Source organism: Lepidochelys kempii, chromosome 3 (assembly GCF_965140265.1).
Source record: "Lepidochelys kempii isolate rLepKem1 chromosome 3, rLepKem1.hap2, whole genome shotgun sequence".
Taxonomy (NCBI): domain Eukaryota; kingdom Metazoa; phylum Chordata; order Testudines; family Cheloniidae; genus Lepidochelys; species Lepidochelys kempii.
Genome location: NC_133258.1, coordinates 69,252,223 through 69,277,660, shown reverse-complemented (window position 1 = coordinate 69,277,660; position 25,438 = coordinate 69,252,223). Strand labels below are relative to the sequence as shown.

Genomic DNA, 25,438 nt, shown 5'->3' with positions numbered 1-25,438 from the left:
GATGCTGTCTCTCAAGGTTCTGTCCTATCTTCACTTATAGTAATAGGGAAGGTTTCTTAATGAGATCATTACTACACATTAGAGCATCACAATGATATACAACTAACTTTGCTACTGAGCCCATGAGACATATTGGGGAAATGCCTGAATTTTTTATTTTCACTGTTCAAGTCTGTATTACTGCCTACCTAAATGCAGTGTGTTAAATCAAAAGAGGCTGTAAAGCAGTGGGTAAGGAGCCAAGCAGGAAGTGTTGAATAATGACATTGGCTGATCACCTATCAGTAACCCAGCTTCAAGGGCACTAAGACAACAATGTCTTGGACAGCAGCTGGTAGGTTAGGATGTTTTACTCTACCCAAGGCTAAGCCTGAGATCAGAAGACCCTCACTATTTTTTGAAAAAAGCTCCTGGCAGAAAGGGAGAGGGGTAAGTGGTCAGAATGGTGAGCTAGGCTGTATCAGTGAAAAAGCAGAAGACTGACTGAGCTACTCTATAAACGATGTAGACTGGGGAATAAGCCAACTCCACCTAAACTATTGCTGAAGAGGTTAAGCTTAGTTAAATGAATATGGATGTAGGTGGGATTTTTTTGTTTATTTGAAAAACACTTCTCTGAGCTGTGTACACCTCTGGGGAAAAATAAATCATACTTTGTTTTAAAGAAGCTGTTTCTATAACACTACAAATATGTTGCCTCTGACTTCCAAAGGGAACTCCTTGCAGACGCTGACCCCAATTGGACCTGCTCTATTAGTCCCGCTTGGTACACAGGAGGTTGCAACCCAGAGACTTGATCAGAGTGTGGATGGATTGTGCAATCTCACCCCAAAGAAAAGTGGAGGCACAGACCTGCCACGTGAAAGGAGTACACTTAGGGTATGTCTACACTGCAATTCAACACCCACAGCTGGCCTGTGTTCACTGACTAGGACCCAAGGGGAGAAGGTCCCTTCAGCTTGAGCATCTACACCACAGTTAAACAGCTCCTTAGCCCAAGACCCATGTGACTGAGCTGAGTAGGCTGACAGGCATTTAATTGCAACGTAGACCTCCCTTAGAGGACAAGGGCTTCAGTATGGGCAACCTACCCAGAGACCATGCCTACAAGTGGAATTTCTGATTTGGAAAACTCCTTAATGCTATTGCCAACTAAATGTATTCATTTCTACCTAACAGAATGGTTCAGCTCTGTCTATATGATGTGGCTTGTGTCTCCATGCTCCTACCTGCTGGAAGGATTTACTCCTAAATAGCAAGTTAGGTTAAGATTTTTTTTTTTTTTTTGGAGAGGAGGGAGGGAGGGAGGGAAGTTACTAGATTATCTGCTTTCCATGGAAAAACATCTTCCTCATGTGGTACTAAGTCTAGATGTTAATCTCACAGCAGCAACACACACACTTTGGAAAGAGGGAGGGGAACTATGTAATTCTCAAATATTTTAAGAAACACTTGAGTTTGTTTTTAAGGAGGGTCCAGTTTCCCATCTATTCATTTTGTAGACACATAAATGTTTACTACATTAATAGTTCACTTCAAAATAAGCCAATACATAATTCAAGTAACCAGAGTGCTGGCTAAGCACTTTCATGTTTATTGTTCATGTGGAGGAAAGAGAAGAACTTTCCCAACATCCTCATTATTTATAGAAGCAACTTAAATGCTGCTGCATAGCAGTTGCAGTTGCCACACCATTAACCAATAGTTATTCAGAGAAGTTGTTTTCATTTACATGAGGTTTTACAAGTTAGACTGTAGGTTTATATACAGTACATTTTGCATATATGGTATCAAAATTCTTAATGAAGAAATAAATTACAAACAATGGTACAAAATACTTCAAGCCAACATTTGATCAACAAGAACGTAAGTGTGAACTTTACAAAGATTTATTATTTTTTGCATTGCTCTTATAGTAAGCAAACTAATAGTTTATACAAAATAAACTTGGAATTTTACATAGTTAAAAATCTTTGGCTAAACAAAGCTATATATACACATATATACATAAGATATTTTACATAGCCATACGGGAACCTGTACACATACTTACAATAGGCAACATTTAAAAAAATAGTTTAACAATTTACAAAAAAAGGAATTCAAGTCAGAACTAAACCAATCATTTTTTAGTTATGAATGTAGAGCAACAGAAAGAGGGGCCAAGTGTGCTTTATAATAATATTTATTGCTTGCCTTTGTGAGGGGGAAGAGGAGGGTCAAGCACTGAAAGCCATTAGCTTTTCTTTAGTGCCTTTGATACTGTACACATTTTGTTCTATAAAGGGATCAGGAACCTTTGGCACACGGCCAGTCAGGGAAATCCACTGGTGGGCTGGGATGGTTTGTTTACCTGCAGTGTCCACACGTTCGGCTGATCGCAGCTCCCACTGGCCGTGGTTTGCCGTTCCAGGCCATTGGGGGCTTGCGGAAGCGGCAGCCAGCACACCCCTTGGCTTCCTGCAGCCCCCATTGGCCTGGAACAGGGGACCGCAGCCAGTGGGAGCTGCGATCAGCCTAACGTACGGACACTGCAGGTAAACAAACGGTCCCGGCCCGCCAGCGGATTTCCCTGATGGGCCGTATGCCAAAGGTTGCCAATCCCTGATGTATAAGATGGAAAACTGCCAATTGCAAAGCCACAACCTATGTTTAAATAATTCACTACTTCTAACATTGTATAGGGTGCTGCTATCTAACACATAGGTTACATACTTTCCGGCAATGTAACAGTCATGACTCCATAGGTAATATTTGCAAAACAGAAAACATAACAGCACAATTGACAAGGAATAATCAATCCAACAGTCTATTGGGCTTCTAGTTCTAATATGTTTGTTACTGTTCCTCTTAGGATGTATGTGGCAGGGGAATAACATATGACATGCTGATGGTATAATAAGGGTTCACTGGCTTTTGGAAAAATGTAAGCCAACCTAAATTGTAGCACTAAACTGAAGTTAGTAAACCAGGGTGAGGTTCTTATTCAGGCAAAAGTCCAGGTAATTTCAATTTATGTTTTGATGCAGTAAAGACCACAGAATCTGGTCCTGAACCTTGACATCTATTTATTCAAATTACAAATTTGTCCAGTGCATAATTAGCAGACTGTGACCAAAATAGGCATCTGTAAACTTATTAGAAATCTATGATAAAATGGTAATGTGTATTTTAAAGAGAGTATACTAATATTTAAAGATAACAATTTCTAAGATTTTAAAGAGTTAAACACATGCACTTAGACATCTGATGCAAGGAAACTTTTGAACATTGACATGATGCTGCCCAAGTATATTAAATGGACGTAGGCTTTCAGTGGCTGTTTAGGAAAGGATTTTCCCTCTGGCAATCAAATATGATATTGCCTTTTACAAGGCAATTACAAAGAAGTCCATGTTTCTAAACCATTTAAATTAATGTGATTAATGCATATTAAATTTTAGTGCCAAAACCCTACACATATTGAAGGATGCTATTTAAATAAATGGCTATTTCTAAGATGCACGTTAGAGAGGATAAACTTTTGGCAAAATGACATGAACTTTTTGTAAATTTGTATTACTTAAACATTTCTTCTGAAGGAAAAATTCAGCTGTTCAACATTTAACAGACAAGGCTTTTTGAAACAGAATCCGAACAGCCACTTTTTCACCTTCAAAATACCCCTTAATAAAGGAATACTCCACAGCAGTCAATCTCAGAAGGTAAGCACTCATCTGAAAAACTGGCCACTGAATTAATGACTAGTTTAACTCCTTGACACAATGTCCGATTTTCCCCCCAACATGAATTCCACTGTTAGCAATTCATGCAGTAGGAAAGGATCAACTATGTCATTATGTGATAATCCAGCTACTAAAACAACTGACTTCAGGATTATTCCTATTAAGAACTGTATTTTAAAGTCACATTGGAAAAAAACCCCACAACCAACTAAAACAGTGTTTTACACACCCAAGATTTCCTAGCAGTTGGACAACAGGCAATTATTTAGGTTTATAAAACCCATGTTTCACATTGTCACACAAAGTCTGTTTACAGCACCTTTAACAGGCTTCACTAGTTTCATCAGACTGAGCAGGTTTCCTCAGTTATGTAACAAGTTTAACTAACAACTGAGTCTCCGCAGTTTTGAATTCACACTGTTCTATTGTACAGGAATTTTCTTCCTTCATTCAGCCTGCTGGTTTTGTTTGGCTTTTGTTTTCCCCACATATGGCTGACATACTATTGAGAGGCTATAAGAATGAATGCTCGTTGCTATTTGAGCCAAGATAAAGTATATGTCAACTATATGGAGAAGAGTGGGCTAATAAATGACAGTTCACCAGTTTACTGAACTAGGTGTTCTGACTTGGATACTTCCCAAAGTATCCATAAGTGTGTACTTGGAGTAGTCAGTCATTGCTGACAACAGCAAAACCCTGTACCACAACAGCAACTTGCTTAATAGCTACTTGCACTTTGACTTTTTGAACAACTTCATTAACTGCTTGAATCTTTCTGAAACCTAAGGGGAGAAAAAACAAAACACCACACATTATTAGCACTCTGGATTTCAACATCTACCAGTTCAGATTAATCCACCAATATTAGAATTTCTAGATGTAAATCTGACTGTCTCTCTCAACTGCTCGTTAGTTCTGTGAATTTTAGGGGGAGATTTTTCAGAAGTACCCAAAGGATTTAGGAATGTGACAGCAAATGGGTCTTCTGCTCCACTTTACACTTTCAGTGATTGAAATCTTCATTCTCCATCATAATTACTGAGATTCAAAACAGCTGGAGTCCAGTACTACTTTATTTTCCAACATAGTATTCCTGCCTAAGGACTTGAGACAGACAAAAGATGAATGCTTATAATTCAAAATAATAAAACCCAAAAGAGTCAGAGATTTCCCCTTCTCCCAATCCCCAGCTACATGTGCAAGAACAATAATAATTCCTAATTTGTGAAGCCTAACATCTCTGTCCTTAAGTGCTTTGAAGAAAAATATTGTTCCAGGACTATGGAATCAGAAATGTAACAATACAGGAGCTTGTCCAACTAGAATAAATATACATACCTGATCTGGGCTTTTGTTTAGCCTGGCAGCTATGGAAACAAATGTTTTTCCTGAAGGTCCGTTTTTTTGACACGCCAATAGAATTTCTCGGTCATCATTTCTAAGAAAAAATTCCAAGATTAATTTAATTTTTAAACATTACTTTGACACACAAAACCCCACTATTCCCAAACTATGAAGCATTAATTAAAACAGTGATATGAAACTGATAGCTTTACATCAGCAAAAGGAAATGTCTGCTATCAGCAGTGTTGTTGCATACAAGCACTGTTAATGTAGATATATAGGCAGACTAAATTTTTGGAATAAAAGATTCTCACTCTCCCCCTATATTTGTACAATAAAAAGGGCAATCAAGTTTACTCAGCCTAGAGACCTAGAACGTAGGACAGCATTCAAAACCATGGTCTTCTCATTTCATAGGGCACTGTACTACCATGTTAACCTCTAGTGTTCTACCATTTGTGCAAAACTCAGAGATCCCACATTTTGAAGTTTTGAATGTTCCAGACTCAAAACGTCAAACAAACACGCTACTCTTAAGAATACCAGTTATTTCATTTCTCCACACTCCTATTATCTACATAGAAGTTTAGTGATCAAAGCAGAAAAGAGTTAGGATTCTATTCCCAAATTTGCCATTGATTCACTATGTGACCTTTGGATAGCTCATAACCTCTTTGTGCCTCAGTGTAGCCATCTGTAAAATGGGCATATATACCACCTTCACAAATCGGCTAAGAGGAGTCATTTGTTTGTGAAATCTTTGGATGAAACGTGCTACATACACCAATAAGTGCAAAGTATGTTATTTAGAAATTCCACAAGAGCTCAAAGTATATAAAATTAAAAACGTATGTGATGACTAGCTATTTAAAATGAACTCTTCATTATCCTTTAGGAGGTAGTTCAGCAGGAGGAGAAAACTTCAGGCCTTTGAATTAGAACAGATTTCATAAATCAGAAATTGTAGCGCACTCTCAATATCTTAACTGATTTGCTTGTTTCTAGCAACAGTTATGATGTATTAGATTTTAAAAATCACACTCTTGTAGGAACAATTAACTTTCTGAAGAAATCAATGAGAACTTCAAAATAAAACAACATATGGTTAGGTCAAAAGGTTTCATGATAAAAATTTAGGAGTGTTATATAAGAACATAAAAAGGGCAATATTTGGTCAGACTAATGGTCCATCTATCCCAGTATACTGTCTTTTGACAGTAGCCACTGTCAGATGCTTCCAAGTTGTATGCAGTGCAGCTGCATCTGTGTCAATACCCAGATATTAGAGATGCAAGGTGGGTAATCTCGTTTTTGGACCAACTTCTGTTGGTGAGAGAAAATTTCAAGCCACACAAACCCAGACCTGAAGAAGAGCTCTGTGTGGCTCAAAAGCTTGTCACTCTCACCAACAGAAGTTGGTCCAATAATAAAAGATATTACCTGACCTAACTTGTCTCTCTGAGATGCTTCGAAGGGAACAAACAGAAAAGGACAATTATCAAGTGAGCCATCTCCTGCTGTCCAGTTCCAGCATCTGGCAGTCAGATGTTTAGGGACACTCAGAGCACCAGGTTGCATCCCTGACCATCCTGGTTAATAGGTCCATCGATGGACCTATCCTCCATGAACATATCTAATTCTATTTTGAACCAAGTTATACCTTTGGCCTTAACAATATCCCCTGGCACTGAGTGCCATAGATTGTGTGTGTGTTGTGTGAGATAGTATTTCCTTTTGTTTGTTTTAAGCTTACTGCCTATTAATTTCATGGGCTGACCTCTTGTTATGAGGAGTAAATAACACTTTCTTATTCACTTTCTCCACACCATTCCCGATTTTATAGACCATCATATCGTTGTCTCCTTTCCAAGGTGAACAATCCTGGTATTTTTAATCTCTCCTCATATGGAAGCTGTTCCACACCCTTAATCATTTTTGTTGCACTTCACTGTATCTTTTTCATTTCTACTATATCTTTTTTGAGATGTGGTGACCAGAACTGCACGCAATATTCAAGGTGTGTGCATACCATTGATTTATATAAAGGCATTATCTATCCCTTTCCTAATGGTTCTTAACATTGTTAGCTTTTTTGACTGCTGCTACACATTATGGATAGTTCTCTGAAAATATCCTATCAATGGCTCCAAGATCTCTTTCTTGAGTGGTAACAGCTAATTTAGACCCCATCATTTTTATGTATAGTTGGGATTGTGGTTTCTAATATGCCCTACTTTGCATTTATCAACAGTGAATTTCATTTGCTCAACAATGAATTTCATCTGTAATTCCAGACATTTTAAAAAAATAAAAATCACTGCTGGGAGGCTAGATAAATCAGAAATTATGAGATCTGAAACCTTTCTCCGTTAGCACACCTGTCTGACTCCAACCCACATAAAGTGACTGAAAATCACTATCTTCCAATAGCTGTTCAGTGGATTGTGAAATGAGTTAGTGTCTCAGACCTGTTTCCAGTGAACAGATGTCAATATGGTTAAAATAATAAAAAAAAAAACAACAACCCACACAACCACTAGCGCCATTAAGTGGCACCCCCAGAAAAGAGATCAAGAACTAAATGGATATGGAGACTAGATCACTCTCACAATCTAGGAGGTCTTTTCTGAACAAGGCTGAGGGAGGCTCAACTTATAGCAGCAAATGGGGAGGCTTGCACTGCTGTGGCCATTACTGTGTTTATTCTGTAGAAATATGGAACTTCAGTCACCAACTAAATTAATTTTTAACCCCATACTTCAAACATGTCCCCTGACCCCACCCCCCACCAAAATAGTATACTGTCAATACTCTTACCTTGTCCAAGAAACAACTACTTCTCCTTTCTTTTTAATGATGTTTTTGGCATATAGACTACGTGGCAATGTGGAGGAAGTTGAAGGATCTTTATTCTCAGGCAATTCAGTCCTCTCACCGGAAGACGATCTTTTGAGAGCTAAACCTTTCTCCTCAGACTTCTTACTACTTTTATTATTTCTTTCACTAGCTGATTCAGTTTCCTTTTTTGGTTTTTTTGACTTGGAATTGTCTGTTACAGACTCTTTTTTTCTCTTTTTGCTAGTTTTATCAAGACTTGTCTGGCATCCCAAATCAACATTTAAAGTGGATTTTGTTTTAGAGTTGCACTCATCTGCTTTAATCTCACTGGAAAGCTCTTCTGTTAAATCGATATATGCATCGATACTGCACTCTAATGGTTCTTCCTTTGTATCACCTTTATCTAAGTTTCCTGTATGAATTTCCTGTTCTGTAACTTTTAAAGTAGATTCCACTGCAAGACTACATAAATCTGCTTCACTTTCATTGACAATATCTTCTGTCAAATCTATATATGCATCAACACTACATTCAGAAGGAAAAGCAACTTCAGCTTTAACAGGACTTTCTACTGAAGTATTAGATATTTCTTTCTTGTTTTCAGGCACTTTCAATTCATGCATCTGAGACAGCTTAAAGTCTTCACTTGTGTTTTCACTACCATGGCTATTTTTGTTTGATGTTTCTGAAAAGGGTTCATACAAGTTAGGAGCTTCGTCTTTTCCAGGGGCACTATGGGGCTCCTTAAGAGGCTCAAGCAAATCATGAGCTTGTTCTTGTCTAGCACTGACATTACACAGCTCATCAGTGGAATCAATGGCGTTCATATTGCTCTTAGAATCATTTTCTTCAACAGTCGTGCCTGTAGCAGCCCGATTATCTTCTCTTATTTTGGCAGATATTATTTCTTCCTTTTCTTTCTTGGTTAAGGATACCAGTGACTCCTCCACCAGGGTAGTCTGACAAAGGGTCGGTGATGTAGATGGCACTGCACGCCTTATCTTAACAATGAAGTGATCATTGGATTTCTCCATTATTACTGCTTGCATTGGTAGGCTGGGGTCACAAGGGAAACCTGGAACAATAGGCCGACTTGTCCATGAAGAGCAACTTGATCTGCTGCTTGAGTTATCAGATTCTAAAGCCAAATGAATGTCTTGTTCGGTGGCATCCTCTTCTTCAAGAAGAGCATCTTCACTGTAATGTGCACTAAGAACTCCCTCAGGAGTTGAACCGGATGTGTTTTCAGGTTTCAGAAAGCTAAGATGAGCATCCGATTTCAAAGGTGATGGAATAGTTAAAGAAACTGCTAGATCTTCAAGGAGTATAGAAGAAACAAATGACTTATTCCTTTGTAAACTGCATTCATCATCTTTGCTAGAAGCTGCACTTGGGGGAACTTCAAACATACAGCTTTCATCCAACACATCTGGATCAACTGGCATCTGAAGTCTAGATGATAAAGATGAGGCTCTTTCAGGTGAAACTGCAGGCCAATTAATACCCTCTACTGGTCTAGATTTCACACCGGACGCTATTGGAACTGCCTCTTCTATAACAGAAGCAGGATTATTTCTGCATTTCTGACTTTCCAGGATCTGTTTTTCTGGTGTCCTGAACTCCCACTGATCTGCATCAATGCTGCTGATGCTTTTTTCTAAAAGATCAGAGCCTTGTAACAAACTTTTGAATATTTCACCCATTTGTGCATCACTCACTAGGTTGAATGTGAGGCTAGAAGTTTGCTGTTCTGTGAGAAGTTCATAATTAAAATCAGACTTGTGAGCATCTCTGACCAGGTGAAACCCTTCCTTTTCGTATCTTGCACTTTTCAGTGGAGTTAGGGTGCCTTGTAAATTATTTTCCTTAGAGGGCAGCACTTGGGTTTGGGAGTTCCTTGTATTATCAATGGAATTTAGACATTTTGTAATCACATTTTTTGGTGCAGCTATTTTATTTTTGTCATGGTGACACTTGTTAAATGGTTGATAAGTTACCACTGGTTTAGGAAGGACATATTCTTCAGACTTTTGAGATTTTACTTTTAGGGACTTTTTCCTGGATTTCTGTATGTCGTTTTTATGACCTGTTATGCATTTCTGGTTTTGTGTAGTTACAATTTCAAGCTTTCCTTCATCACTCTCATTTCTGATGCTTACTAAATCACACAGTTTTACTAAAATTCTCTTTATTTTTTCAAATAAGTAATCAAGCCGTTCATCCACAAATTTCCATAACTGTTTTTTCATATCTGACAGCTGTTGTTCAAAAAGTTGTTCCACTGTTGCATTCTTTTTAACATGCCTAAGTTTAGACTCTATAGTTTCACAGAGAGTCAGTTTTAAAGTCTCGCCTAATTTAGACATCTTGGAAAAGTTTAGGTACTTTATCAATGATGTAAAATTCAAAATGGCTGATTCTATAATTCTGTGAAAATGCTGAACTGGGAAATGCATCTTGAACTTCATATAATTTTTCCTTATCTGTTTTCGTATAGCTTTTAACATCTGCATAATTTCTTGTACTGTAGAAGGTTCAAGAATAATTTGAACTATTTTTTCAAGGCAAGCAATGCTCACAGTTTTATTTTTCTTTCTTTCCTTTGACGATCGGGTAGCTCCAGTTTTATGTTTTTCTCTACTTTTGTTTGCATTTACTTTTATGTAAACTAATTTTCCACTATCTTCATTGCAAGATGCAGTTTTATTCATTTGGTTATGTGGACTGCTGCTCAAATTGTGTGTTTCAGGAGAAGCTCTTCCCCTTGATATTTTACTATTCTCAGAGTTTCTTTCTGATTTGGATTTTTCATCATCACTTACAATTTCTCCTTCTTCTAATTCATCAGAGGATATGCTCAGCTGGGACTCCATCTCTGAGTGTTTGTCAGGTGAGCAAACTGGCTTTTGATTTTCTTTATTTACTTCATTTGACAGAGTCTTTGAGGGACAGGCAACTGTGCTTTCAGGAGTTAAATCTATAAAGAGAGAATAGTTTGTTAAGCATCTATAAAACAAAAATTCCACACAGAGCAAACATTTTAGGAAAAACCCAGAAGACTCAGCGGTTTACCTTTTATTAGAACTGGGTGCTTAACTGTTTAGAATTGTCAGCTTCTACTCGGTATACTTGATCTTAAACTCTGATAGCTATGAACAACACTGAGAAAGCAGATTAAAGATAAAAAATAAGTACCTCATTCTGCTCCCATTGATGTCAGTGGGATTTTTTCAGTCTTTATAAACAAATATGGATTATGCAAGTTTTGTTTGGTGAAAATATTATGATCGGCACTGAATTTTTTGGTTGAAGAAAAATAAAATACTTGAAAATTTTCACTATTTTACTCTTTACACAAATAAAGTTATTTGTTATGCTAATATTGTGCAAGGCTGTGTCTTTAGAGTCCAACTATGAAACCACAAAGCATAACAAGATTTACACCTGAATTCTGGTTTTCCTTTACTGGTTTCATAATAAGGTCAAAATATGTAACATAAATCACTTATTTACTTTGGCATTCATTTCTCTGAATCAGGGCCACCAAAAGGGATGTAACTGTCCTTTCAGTATTTAAAAATCTATGAATCTACTAAGTAAGGGTTGGGTCCCATCACACTAAGCACTATAGACACAATAAGTTAATTTCAGTTGCGGATAACTTTAAGATAAAGATTAGTCCAGAGGTTAAACCAAACGCTACAGCATAAGAGATTGTTCCTCCTATTAATTTTTGATAAACAAGTATTTACTTTAGTTGTTTGAATTACAGAAATGTGGGAGACAAGGGGAAAGGTCAGGATTTTTTTTTTTAATACTGCTTTCTCAAAAATTACTTATTTTTTCCCCCTCACAATCAAGTTTACCAATTGTTTGATCTTTCAATTTTTAATACCTTATTGTAAAACCAATCAATTAGGAGTTTTTTTTAAAAGGCATCTGGTTAGAGTTAGTGCAATATCAAGCTATTAGAGACAAATTTTGGCTCCCCATTATAAAAAATAATCAAAAAATCATCTACATATGTGTAATTAAGTGGTAAATACTATTCGATTAAGATTTGTAGCTGTTTGGGTTTGTTTGTTGGGCACCCATATTTATTAAATTCTTTTATATTTTTAATTACATAGGTATTAAATATCCTTTTTCTCACTGACATCTCACAACATTTCATGTCAAAAACAAGAGAAAATATGAATTCAAAATAATTGCTTTCCACAAACAAACATTCTCCTGTGGCCACCTCTTTGAAGTCAGTGTTCTTGGACATTCATTTTGTATAGCTTCCAGAGCAGTAAAACTGTTATTCCATTAATGATTTTTGGAAAGGAATGGAGACAAAGATATTTGACAGTTACATAACAATTACCTTCTACAAGTTTTGCAACTTTTACTGTTCTTAAACAATGTTTTTCAGCTTTCTTTATGCAAAAACTCCTGAACTTTCTACCTAACCAAACTTTTAACAAACTAAAGCAGCAGCATATGCATAAAGTGTATCCTGGGACACCTAAGCAGGAGTTATAATAGAGAGGAGTACTGAATTTCAGGACTAAGGGAGACTATAACTTCTTGCCTGTCAAAAACAGATGAAATGGCTATTACTATTAGAGAGTCTAACTTAAAGATAAAAATTACTACTTTGAGGTATGTGCAGTGTTGCTATAAACGTGCTGGTCCTGTGATATTAGAGAAACATGGTTGGTGGGGTACTGTAACATCTTTTATTGGACCAACTTCTGTTGGTGAAAGAGATGAGTTTACACAGAGCTCTTCTTTAGGTCTGGGAAAGGTACTAGTACAGAGGTGGACAAACTATGGCCCATGGGACTGTCCTGCCCAGCCCCTGAGCTCCCAGCCGGGGAGGCTTGCTCCCAGCCCCTCCCTCTTAGTGGCCTGCCGCTCCTTCCGGGGAGCGCAGCTGGCTCTGGCCTGGCGGCGTGCTCCTGCTGCTCTGAGCAGCATGGTAAGGGGGTGGGAGGTCCCAGGGGGCAGTCAGGGAGCAGAGGGTGGTTGGATGGGGTGGAGGTTCTGGAAGGGGGGCAGTCAGGGAACAGGGAGGGTTGGGAGTGGGAGTCCCGGAGGGCCTGTCAGGGGGCGGGGGGTGTGGATAGGGGTGGGGGTCAGTCAGGGGACAAGGAGCAGGGGGGGTTGGATGGGTTGGGGGTTCTGAGGGGGGCAGTCAGGGGCTGGAGGCCAGGCTGTTTGGGGGAGGCACAGCCTTCCCTATCTGGCGCTCTGTACAGTTTTGCAACCCCAATGTGGCCGTCGGGCCAAAAAGTTTGCCCACCCTTGTACTAATATATATAGTTTGAAATATGGCAGTTCAAGTCCTGGACCAGATGGATACTTTTTTTTTTTTTTATATAAACGACTCTAGGGATATGCTATAGAATGATAATCCTTCATTTGGCATTTATCTACTTGGGGTCTAATCTCCTCAGGTCCCCTATTTCTATTTTCTTATCAACTAGTATCAGCTATATTTGCTGTTATGTTAAATATCACGTTTGCAAATTTATGAATGGCGGTTCAGATGAAAAGATTTAAGAATTGCTGGTCAAGTGCGATAGAGTTCTACCAGTACACTGAGTTTTGCAGAAAGTAATGATTATACAAGTGTAGTAAAGTATGTGAAAAAGGATTTAAACTCTTCACCCTTTCCCATTTCTCCTCTGTGAATACACTAAAAGCTCCATTAAATCCCCCATTATAGTGATGGAAAGTGAAAGTTGAGATTTAACTACACAGGAGTCAGGAAATTCAGAAACAGGGTTACTGACTTTTCCCTAACTTCTCATGTTATTGTATCTCATGTGTACTTGATAGGACAGCTCTTCTGTCAATTTATGGTACACTCTAATGATTATTTGTATGTGAAATTTTCTGCTACTTTCATCCTGACTGTCTCATATTTGTAAAACATATTTAGACATTCAAATTCATTTAACTGAGGGGAAGAATAGTTTGGTGGCTAACGCACACCCCTGGAATTTCGGAGATTCAGCTCCAATTCCCATCTTTCCCACAGACAAGTCATTTAGGGCCAAATTTTTTAAGGTATATAGGCACCTAAAGAGGAGATAGACATCTAGTAGGGTTTTCAAAAAGCATCTAGGCACCTGACTTCCATTGCAATCACTGGAGTTAGGCATTAACCTGCCTCTTTAGGCCCCTCAGTACCTTTAAAAATTTGCTCCCTTTGATCCCAGTCTCCCATCTGTAACTAGGGATATCACTAGAGGTGATCAGAAAGCGTGTGCATATTCCCCCACCCCAATGGAAAATTTTAAATTTTAGGCAAGAATTTTAATATTTTGGTTTTCTGCTGAAATACTGCAATTCTGAAATGCCGCTGTGGTGCCTTGTCCTACCAGAAAAGTCAGTCTGTAGAGGAGAATGGGAGTACATCTCCCATAATGCACCAGTCTCCTTTCTTGGAAAGAAGCCAAGGTGCATCATGGGAGATAAAGTCCAGCTGCAGATCCTAGCTCATAAGAGAGAACGGGAGCATGAGGCACCAGAACTGCAACTCCCATGAGACACTGCAGCAGCATTTCATAATAATTAAATATTTTAGTTTGTGAGCATTGTGTATTTCAACAAAAATCTAAATTTTCCACAGAAAACCAAACACTTTTTGCAAAACAATTAATTTAAACAAAACCCCAATCTTCTGTTGAAAAACAATGTTGATGGAAAACTTTCAATCAGACCTAGCCCCTTCTACTTTCTACTCTACTTGGATGTTGGAAAGCTTAGTTCACTAATGTTTGTAGAGCAGCGAGATCGTTTGCCACAGAAGTGCAAAATATTTTGGAGGGCTCAATAGTTTGGGTTACTATCAATTTTTCTATGTAAGATAGGGTTTAAATCCTTTTGAAAAACAGGTATATAGAAGCCAACAAATAAAATTATTGCTGTATATGTTGGAAGAGTTTATGCATTCATTATGGATCAAAGTTATGTTTGTCAATGGATTGTAGAAAATGAATTTTCATCAATCAATCCTAATTGAATGTATAAACTAACATAACAGATGCTTACATGAGATCCCTTCATTGGTCTGTCCATCCCTTTAATGACTATGTTTTATGTTTATGTTTACGCAATGTTGTGTGTTTATTTTGCATAAGGTTAATACAAATTCCTTCACTCCTTAACTCCAAGGTATTGTGTGTGAATCGTAAACACTGAAGTCCAATTGCCCACTGCAATCAGGCAATCATAGATTCCCCACTATAAAGTGTGCATACAAAGGGGAATATGAAAGAGAAAGCAATGGCATAGACAAAGCCATTCTCTGGGTTTAAAAATCTCAAAAAGACAATCATCTTTACTTCCCACTAATGCAGGGGTGGCTAACCTGAGCCTGAGAATTTACCAATGTACATTGCCAAAGAGCCACAGTAAAATACATCAGCAGCCCCCCATAAGCTCCCCCACCACTCACAGGGCCTCCCACCCACTGGCAGTCCAACAGATCAGGACCTCCCTCTCCCCCCCAATCAGCTGTTTCCTGGTGAAAAGGGGAGAGGAGCAAGGGCATGGCAGGCTCAGGAGAAGGTGGAGTGGGGGCAGGGCCTGTAGCAGAGCCAGGGGTTGAGCAGTGAGCACCCCCCGACACACTGGAAATTTGGTGCCTATAGCTCCAGCCCAGGAGTCACTGCCTATACAAGAAGCCGGATATTAACTTCTGAAGAGCCACAGGTTGGCCACCCCTGCACTAATGCATATTTTGGAGAGATATCTAAAATTGAAAACAAAACTAGGATAAAATATAGATGAATACCTTTGTTATAACTCTTCACAAGTCCTTTGCAAGGGCTCTCCATCCTAAGTACTTTAGCCAAGGGTCGCATTGGACTATTCAGTGGGCTGATAACCTTTGGAATGTACCTCAAGTGATTGAGATCAATGCTTAATATTGAATTATCATCAGCAGGAACTGGGTTAGTTTCTCTTGCTTTAGTTCTAGGATCTATTTTATCACTATGAGAAGATGTTACTATACTGATTTCTGGTTCTGGCAAGTTTTGCTCCAAATTACAAGTGTTTTCATCAACTACTGGTATGCCTCCATCAGCTGGTATATCCCTGTCAGTTGGCTCAGATGTAGTCACGCCCTCCTTGTAAGGTACAGTTTTCGAAACACTGTTTTCCTTGGCAGGATACTGAAAACTTTCTCCAGATGCACCATCATTGGTATCTACCACTTGCATTAATGAGTCTGACTTCATTTGTCTAATATCATCTGTGACACTATGGGACTCAAAATCATCAGAACTAATGGTCTCCAAGTCATCATAATCAATGTTCCGAGCTTCATGATTCACAGGGCTTGCTAACTCAGAAACTCTGCATGTTGTGTCTGCCTCTTCCATCTCTTGTCCAGCCTCAGGAAGGGACACAGTGTTATCATTAGTCAGTTCAGGTTGCAGTGCATCCACGGTTTTTGTCAAAGCTTCAGGCTGCAGTAGGTCTAGAGTTTCTCCCAAAGCTTCATTTTCAGTTTTCCTTTTGATCTCAGAAACAGGTGTCTCTGGTTCCAAGTCTGTTTGAACTGGAACCTGGGTTTGCTCTACTGAACCAATACTAATAGGTTGGGCAGGTGTTAACATTTCTGTATGCCCTGGGGTCTCTGCACTGCCTTCACTACTGGCTTTTTTGGAATCTGTTTCAATTCCATTATTTTGACAGAGAGGCTGTGTTTTAGCAGGAGAAAGAGTTAAATTTAGCTTTTCCATAAAGCTTAGTTTTAGATCTTTCTTTTTTGTTCCATTTTTATCATCTTTAGCCTTTCCAGCTTTGTGCTCTTTTAAACCATCTGCTACTCTGGGTGTTCCTTCTGGTTTAGATGATTTGTTTCTCTCATTTTTTGTAGCATCTGTATTCTTGGATTCTTTTGTAGTCTGGTGTGTAATTTCTTTTGTTACTTTTCTTTCATTTCTAGGATGCCTACTTTCTTCCTGGTTTTCTCTCTCTCTTTTCCTTTTTTCTTCAGTTCTGTGTCTCTCTGATTTTGAATATGTAGTTTCCCATTCATATCTGCTGCTACTTTCCTTGGAGCGTGTATGTTTGTGCTCTCTGTTGCTGGAAGTGGAAGGTGAAGATCTTGCCTCTCGGGAACGATGATCATTTGCTCCCCCATCCCTCTTGCAATCTTCATCTGTTCCTCTTCTACAGTCTTCCATGGGGAACTTATGTGATTTGTGTGGGCTCCTTGCAGTTTCATTCTTTGAATGTGGACTATTCACTCGGCAAGACCTTCTTGGTTGTTCTTGTTGCTTTTCAGTTGATTTGTTTTTCTGTTCAAAATTTCTCTCATCTTTATCACGTGTTTCAAGGTCCTGTTTGTTTATGTATTGTGACCTTTCAACCTTTTCATCACCTTGAGATTCAACTGTTTGTGATCTCTCCTTAATGGTTGTTTGTTTCTCCCAGGTAGAAATGCACCTATCAGTTCTATTTTCCACAGGTGGGCTACATTTCAGCATTTTGCTCTTACTTTCTTGCTGCAGCTCACTTTTACCAGATTTTTCTGAATATATTTGCAACTTTTGATAAGAGTCTGTGTTTCCCTGTTCACTATCTGTACTATTGCCAGTGCTCTGGTATGTATCTCTTTTGTACCTGTTGTCATTAGCCCTGCTATACTGCTCACCATTTTTCATTTCTCTTTCCTTCCTATTACCCTTATTGGAGTAGTAGTCAAAGTTTTGGAAACAGATAAGAGAACTGTCATTACAAAGCTCCTTAGGAGGATATCTGAGTAAATATGGAGAGTTTCTTCTTTCTGTGTGTGATTTTCCATCCTCCATATTGTGAGATGAATAACTGTGATGTATATCTTTGGAACAGTCAGTTTTCAATCTATGATCTGTCTTTGTATTGTCTACTAAAGAAGCAGCTCTGAATTTAGGATCTTTTGTTTTAGGTATCTTGGAGCACCTTGTGTTAGTTGATCCTGGAAGATACGTTCTAGCGTAGTTATTTCGATGACTGGAAAATTCTGATAACCTATTTGTAAACAGAGAGAAGAATCATATTAAGTCTTGGTGTTTGTTTTTTTTATAAATTTAACTAAAGCCAAAATTCTATGAACACCTTGGTTCTTTCTTAAACTGTTATGCAGTGGTACTGATTAAAGGACAGCAAAGCTCACAATACAAGGCATTTATCTTAAAATTTCTAAGTTTGCAGCTTTTATAGGTGAAATTCTATAGAGTAAGAATTGCAGCTTAAGGGTCTATGTAGCTTGATCTTTCACAATTTACAGTGAATGTTTTTCGTATTTATTTTTCTAAATTCTCAGTTTGAAGGAAGAATTGGGTAAAACTACGACATTAATAAAAAAACATTTTTAAAGTACACCTAGAATTTTAAAAGCTGACAATCAATTCACTTGGCCTCAAAAAGCAACTCATTTGAAAAAAAGACTTGTGGTGAAATATCCCAAAAACAAATGCACAAGGAACCACAAGGCAAGAAAGATAGAATTGTATATTCTACATATTAGTTTTATTATTTGAAATTACTGTTTCATTGCCAAGCAGTGAAAAAGCTATAACCATCAGCACAAGACTCAAAGGTGGTCTCAAATATAATCAGGGCTTATGCCATTCGGAATCATAAAAATCAACCACGCTAACTCAGACAGCAAACCTGCCAGTATGTAGACAGGCAGTAAGAATAGGTGTAATATGATCAAACCAATAAGCAAATAAACTATTGTGTTGAACTTGCTGCACGCAAAAGAAAACAAGTAAATTATGATAATCAAGCCTCATCAAGGCCATGTGCAACTGCTGCAAGGTCATCACGGTGGGGGGGCGAGGGGAGGGGGAAGAAGCACAGCCTATGCAAATAGTGAGGGGCATGCAAAAACTACATAGCTAGAACAGAAAAGACTCACTTTTGTGCCAGGTCCAGCATATGGCACTCCACATAAAGGGCCTGGTTAAAAACAACGCCATGTTTCTTACACTCTCATGACTAATTCTAAATGAATGCCAGTCCATAATCCAGAAAACGAAGTAAGAGCATAGTGATAACATATAGAAGTCATACTTGTAGGTGTTTTCAGAGTCACGGATGAGATAGCTCTGATACCTACAACTTCTAAACTGAATCCAAGTATACCTTCAAAACTAAGAACAAACATGTAAGGAACTACAGGGCAAAAAAAAAAAAAAAAATCTCATGTCAGTCCCAAGTAGAGAAACATTATTTGCTGACCACTTAGCAGCCAAAAAATGGAATTTGCCTATGGATGAAAAAACGTGGTTGTCCCTATTTTTGGTCTTATGCTTTCCAGTCAATAAAATTTTGTTGCTGCTGTGATTGCCTAAAGCCATTTCCCTGTACTTGGAATAAAAATGAGAGAGTGTTCAAAACAAGCCTTTTTTCGTATGCCTGATTTTCATTTAGTGCTAATGTTTAATTTTGCCCTTAATTTAATACACACTAAAAAACCTACTGGTCCTTATTAGGCTGAGACTAAGTCACATTGGAGATTATGTAATAACTCATTTTAAAGTAAGTAAAAATTCTAATCCTTAGTATTATTTAGGTATTATGTTAATTAGGTTTGAAATCTAGATCTGATCAGACAGAACAGCTCACCTTTACCAGTTCAGCTTGCTACTGTTGTTAAGTGTTCACTGTGACTGCGTCCACCAAGATTTTTTAATCCTGGTCCTCTTTCACACTATTAGGGAGTAGCCTGATCTGGCTAGAAAGTATCTACACTGGGGCCATTCACCAGTATTTGCATCAAATCCTGTGGGCTTTGCTGAATACGTGTATGAGCTTGTTTTGATTATGCTAATTTTGGAAAACCTATGTTCTGACATCATAGTGCAACAATACAAGGAGAACAGTATTTCCATCAAGAGCAACAGACCCTGAAAGGCATGTATCCTGACAGTTAAAAGCATATGGGTACTTACATTTGTTGTGAACTTGATGGTATCGAAGTATTTTTTTTAATAACCCTTTTATTTCCCTCTCACTCAACCTCTATGTAAAGTGGCTTAAACAGATTAACAATCTGTATATTGTCACAATGTGCCAATTCTTCTTTATCACTAGGGCACTGTGTCTACTTAAAACATCAAAACTGAAATACATGGGTCCGATTTTTCTACAGATTTGTCTCTTAAGACCCAGAGATGTTTACTTTTTCACAAATTTGCCATTGCTATAGATAAGTTTTTGGACATAAGGGCCAAGACTTGGTTTCATTGTTTGAGTTCCAGTACATTGTATTCTATTCAGGTTCTTGTACTGTACCCATCACCACAGTATCTAAGAATATAACACTTTGTAGCTTTTTCAAAGCCTCAAACAAGGCATCTTTTCCTTATAAAGAGATTTCAGTCACAATGGTGATGAAGTCTGTCATGAAATATGTGCCCAAAATTTGTCTGTCGGGATTGCCATAAGAATGCCCGTAACACTGACTAAATCAGACCTTGACCAGTCATTTCCTACAACATATCCTAATGGGATGACAGATAGATGGGGACGACAGTGTGTTATGACCTGACTAGTAGCCTAGAGTGCATGATGGACACCTCTGAAATAGCTAATAATTGCTTCATTATCTTTTGGGGACTTATAGAAGTATAGTTTGAAAATGTTTTTCAAAATAAAGATTTTGAAAGAAAATAATAGTTTTGAGATCTAGAATGCTGAACTCAAGGTTGTGAAGAAAACAGCTAGCATGTCTCAGCCATCAATTGAAAGAACTAATAGAACAAGGCAATGTGTATTTATCAGACTGTATACTATTCAAATACATTCATGTGGACAATACCTCATGACAACTACGAATAAAGACAAACAAACATTTTTTGATCTCAGTCATAGCACTTCTGATAACCATCTCTAAAAGAACTTCATACAGTTTAGGTGCTAATGACCTCCAACACTGCAACATCTGATTATCTCACAAACAATGGTTTTATCCTCACAATACCCTTTAATAAGGTAGGGAAATTTTTATTTCCATTTTACTGATGGATAAACTGAGGCACAAATAAACTAAGGGACTTGCCTGAGGTCATAAAGGTAGTAAGTGACAGAGCTGGGAATGTAACCAGCTCTCTGGAGTCCCAGTCTTACGCTTAGCCTCAGAGTCCAAGACCCAGACAGTCAACTCTTTTCTAGTCTACACACTAGTGCTTTGAACTCCTGGCCTAGGACAGCCAGAGTATGACAAGTTGCTAATATAGACAGCCCCCTCATAACTAACAGTGGACGTAGAGCTCTTCAACATCTGGCTAGAAAGGCCAGCAAGAAGTATCCAAAAAAAAAATCTATGGGGTTTATCAATCTGAGACTTTTAGAGTAGACTAGCTCTGGAACAAAAATATGGATGAGATAGTCTACATCAGTGGTCACCAACCTGTCGATCCGGGAGCCTCTGCCAGTTGATTGCGATCTCCAGGCCGCTAAAAGTCTGGCAGCGCAGCAGGGCTCCCCAACTGGGAATCAGCCAGTGTGAGCTGCAGGGATGGCGCTTGTGGGCATGGGCAGTGCGTGGAGACCTGCTGCCCCCCTCCCGCCAGGGGTCACAGAGACATGCCATCAGGGAGACACTTCCGGGAGTGACATGGGGCCGAGGCAGCCAGGCAGCCTGCCTGCCTGAGCCACGCTACACTGCGGGCCAGGAGCTGCCTGTGGTAAGCACGTCCCGGCCAGAGCCTGCACCTGGCACCCCCTCCTGCACTGCACTCCCCCTGCCCCAGCTCGGTGCCCCCTCCTGCACCGAACTCCCTCTCAGAGGCTGCACCCCTCACTCTTTCCTGCACCCCAACACTCTGCCCCAGCCAGGAGCACCCTCCTGCACCAAACTCCCTCCCAGAGCTTGCACCCCTCACTCCTACAGCCCAACCCCCTGCCCCAGACTCAGCCAATGCACACCCCACAGTTGAGAATGTTATCCTGATTTGTGACAATCCCTAAAGGATTTTGAATCTATAAAACACAAATGACACTTAATAAAAAGTAAAATTCATAAAACATCCAGTGGATTCTATAAGATCAGATGCAGTGTGACCATATGACCCCTGCACCCAAACTCCCTCCAAGAGCTTGCACCACAATCCCCTACCCCAGGTTCAGCCCTTGAGCCCCCTCCACACGCCAAACCCCTCAGCCCCAGCCCGGTGAAAATGAGTGAAGGTGGGGGAGAGTGAGCGACAAGGGAGGGGGGAAATGGAGTGAGCGGGGCGGGGCCTCAGTGAAGGGGCAGGGTAAATCCTGGGTTGATCTTGAATTCAAGAAGTGATCTTTTGTGTAAAAAGGTTGGAGACCACTAGCCTACATTGAAACACATACAATGGGATGATTAAAGTCCCCAGTTCAAACCTGTCCCAAAGATAAGGTTAAGCATATGGTCAGGCCGTAAGAAATTCTCAATGATTCCTGGGTAGAACCCAGAGAGTTCAGATCAGCACTTCTGACAAAAAAAAAGAAAAAAAAAAAAAAAAAAGGACTAAGATTAGCTATAGACAACCATTTACTAAACAGCGATTTTTCATGTGTTCATTTCCACTTAAAATGCATAAAAAGTTTTTAATCGAAGGCTATAAACCTATGTTCAAACAAAAAGTAAATAATAAATTAGACTTGTCTACTTGTACCTTTGGTGGAGGTTACTAATTTCCTCATCTTTGCGATTAATTTCCACTCTAGCAGTTTTGATAAGTGCTGAAATATTCTTTTTAAGTGCCTGATTTTCATTTTGTAGAATGGAGTTCTATTTAAAAAAATGCATGGAGAATTAGCTTCAAATATTTACCCTCACACATGCATTAAAACATTATTAGACACATAGGATAGCAATTAGAAAAACAGACATTCCTATTAAAAGAGACTACAAAATGTATGGCAATAGTTATGTAAAAGGCAGTGAATGAATGGTCTCTACACGAGTCAAAAGTCTTCATTCTTACTGATGTTCTTTGTGTTTTTGATATATTAAAAATATATATCACCAAGATGTAACCATGTTTTATACTGAGTGCCCATAGAATTGTACTGATGTAATCCACATCCTTCCTTGCTCCAGGCCTTCTACTATTTGTTGCTCTCACTGTCATTGTGTCAAGTGTACAATTTAGCTTGGAAGCTGTACAATTCTCTCCTGGCAACATTAGTCTACAGCAGGGTCTACTGGGGTTGATAGTGGGCATCAGATTGTTCTCAGTAAAGCATGACAAAATACAATTATGTAGGAACAAATTCAGAGGCATTGAGCATTTTCAGCTCTCACTGCCATCAGTGGGAGTTGAAGGTGGTTCAGCATCAGGTCTTTATTTTTTGCTTTCAATTCCCTAATCTTCAGGATTAACTACTCTGAAGGGCTGTGGAGACCCTGACAAATTATACATTAAATAGACAATATCAACAAAAGAACTGAACATCTTTCCAGAAGCAGCCATCCAGCTCGCTCTCTCTTTTTTTAATTTTTTAGAAGTATAGAGTTAGGGTTCCTAACAGGCTAGCTTACATTATTGTGTGTCATTTTAGAAACACAAGTTTATCTAGTAATCTACTAAAGGCACTGTCTCATTTTGACATTTTGAATATATCCTACAGAGGCGCAACAAGTGACTGTCTTTTGCTTTAAAGATTCCTGGGAAAGTTCTTGCAGTAGATACCTACCAGAAAGATATGATGTTTAATTAGTTGTATTATCTCTTAAAGCAATATACTTTGGATGCCTTATTAGCGTATTTAAAGCAAACTGAATTCTCGTTGATAAAAGTTTTAAAGATACTCTTTAGCACACAGTACCTGTGCCTGTATTTCCTTAAAATTCTTCATCAACTCTTTAATCTGCTGCTGACATTTTCCATACTCTGCCTTCAACTGTAAAATAAAGGAGTTTTCACTTTATAGAGGATGACTATTTTGCAAAAGTTGGTTAAGTTAACGGTTCTAAGATTTGTATCTGGAAACTGTTCTTTAGTTAAGGACATAGCTGATAAAATGACATTTCTTCCCAACACCATTCTCATTTTAAAATATTAACTGGTCTAAAAAGCTGTCAGATTTAAAAAAAAAAAATCATGTTAGCTTATTTATGTGAGTGGATAAAATAACTTCCCCAGTTTGGGTGTTAAAAAAGGTATGAAAAAGCTCACTGACTTTCACATGAGCAGAGTAAACTTACATGTGCATATATGTACAACAGTAGTAAGCTAGGGAGGTACAGGGAGCCAAGCCACTAGGAGATGAAGATGAGCTTATCTGGAGTCACAAAACAAGCTTCTGCAGAAGTGGAACTTCTGATGAGTTCAAAAACTGTGCTAAGCAGCAACTCTGCATGCATTCCTTTTCTTACAACCTTTAAGAGCTATATGGGTAGAGCATGTATAGCTCTCTCTGGTTTTGTAAAGTACCAGTCCCCATCAGGGACCCTGTGGACTTTATGTAATACAGAGGACTCATATTTTAAACTAAATATAATGAAAAATGCCAAATCCCAACCTTTCCAAAAACAGTCAAGGAACAAGTTCTTGTAGAGGTAAAAAAAAATAAAGAAAGTTTTAGAGTTTCTAATTTAAGATATTTTTTGAATCATACAGAAGTTAGGAAACTTTTATAAAAATGAACATGCAATTTTCCAAACAGTCATACTTATATCACAGTTTAGCCAACTGCCTCCAAATTTTCAAAACATTTTTTTCTTTTTATTCAGGAACTACAATTCAGAGGTTTAAGGTAAAGTAGTTTAAGTTTTGCAGTTTCAAGATTAGTTTTCTGAGAAGCCCAATCACACCCTTAAGTATACAGACCATTTCTCCATAATCAGTGCAAGAGTTTTTTCATAATATAACTGGGAGGAGGACTGAAATGTCAAAGGGTATAATCTCATCATGACACTTCATATATTAACATGAGAATAGACAATGCCATAATTAGAACATAAGCCCAATTCTCTTACATAACCTTTGAAATTAAGATAAAATTGTTTAGTACATAGTTCTGTTATATTAAAGTTTTTTTTCTTCTATGATTTGACCACCAGTGTTGTTTTAAAAACAATTTTTGCAGTCTGCTAGCATGTGACATAGCTGTAATCATATTAATACACACATCATTGTAAGTTGCTTCCTTTGCAGTTCCTTCTTCAATCAGGATCTCATCAAATAGGTTTAAACAGTTTCTTGTGGGTGTAGAGTTTTGAGCAGGATTGTCTGAAATAAGAAATACTCATTAGGAAAAGGAAAAAAAATATGATCAAAGTAGTTTGTGTTATGCAGTGAGCAGACTTCTGTCAGAGGAGAGGCCTTTTAAACAAGACAGTTCACATTCTTCAGTGAGAAAGTCACAACAGTAAGAAGATTCTCCCTGCCCCACTTTAATATTTGTGCTACTTTTATTTTATTTGAAAATGTAAGGGCCTAATTTGCAGTCTAATGTAAACGTAAATGAAATTTACTTTTAAAGTCTGCTTGCAAATATTTTGTTTACATTTTTTTATTGTTGTTACTGACTCATAGGACAGCTAC

At 38.4% G+C, this 25,438-nt stretch overlaps 1 protein-coding gene across 5 annotated transcripts in view; it reads right to left on the bottom strand.

The window, feature by feature from the left end:
• Window positions 1-1,556: 1,556 nt before the first annotated feature.
• Window positions 1,557-25,438, bottom strand: part of CASP8AP2 (caspase 8 associated protein 2) — a 29,730-nt gene continuing 5,848 nt past the window's right edge. For 4 of the 5 annotated variants that reach the window (XM_073336754.1, XM_073336756.1, XM_073336755.1 and 1 more), the window contains 7 exons: window positions 25,023-25,123; window positions 23,718-23,792; window positions 22,562-22,677; window positions 15,703-17,930; window positions 7,890-10,887; window positions 5,067-5,166; window positions 1,557-4,510 (listed from right to left, as the gene is read on the bottom strand). In XM_073336754.1, coding sequence (XP_073192855.1) covers window positions 4,454-4,510; window positions 5,067-5,166; window positions 7,890-10,887; window positions 15,703-17,930; window positions 22,562-22,677; window positions 23,718-23,792; window positions 25,023-25,123 — 5,675 coding nt within the window. In that variant the 3' untranslated portion in view covers window positions 1,557-4,453. The remainder of the gene's footprint in view (window positions 4,511-5,066; window positions 5,167-7,889; window positions 10,888-15,702; window positions 17,931-22,561; window positions 22,678-23,717; window positions 23,793-25,022; window positions 25,124-25,438) is intronic. The other variant, XM_073336757.1, reaches the window with a different exon arrangement.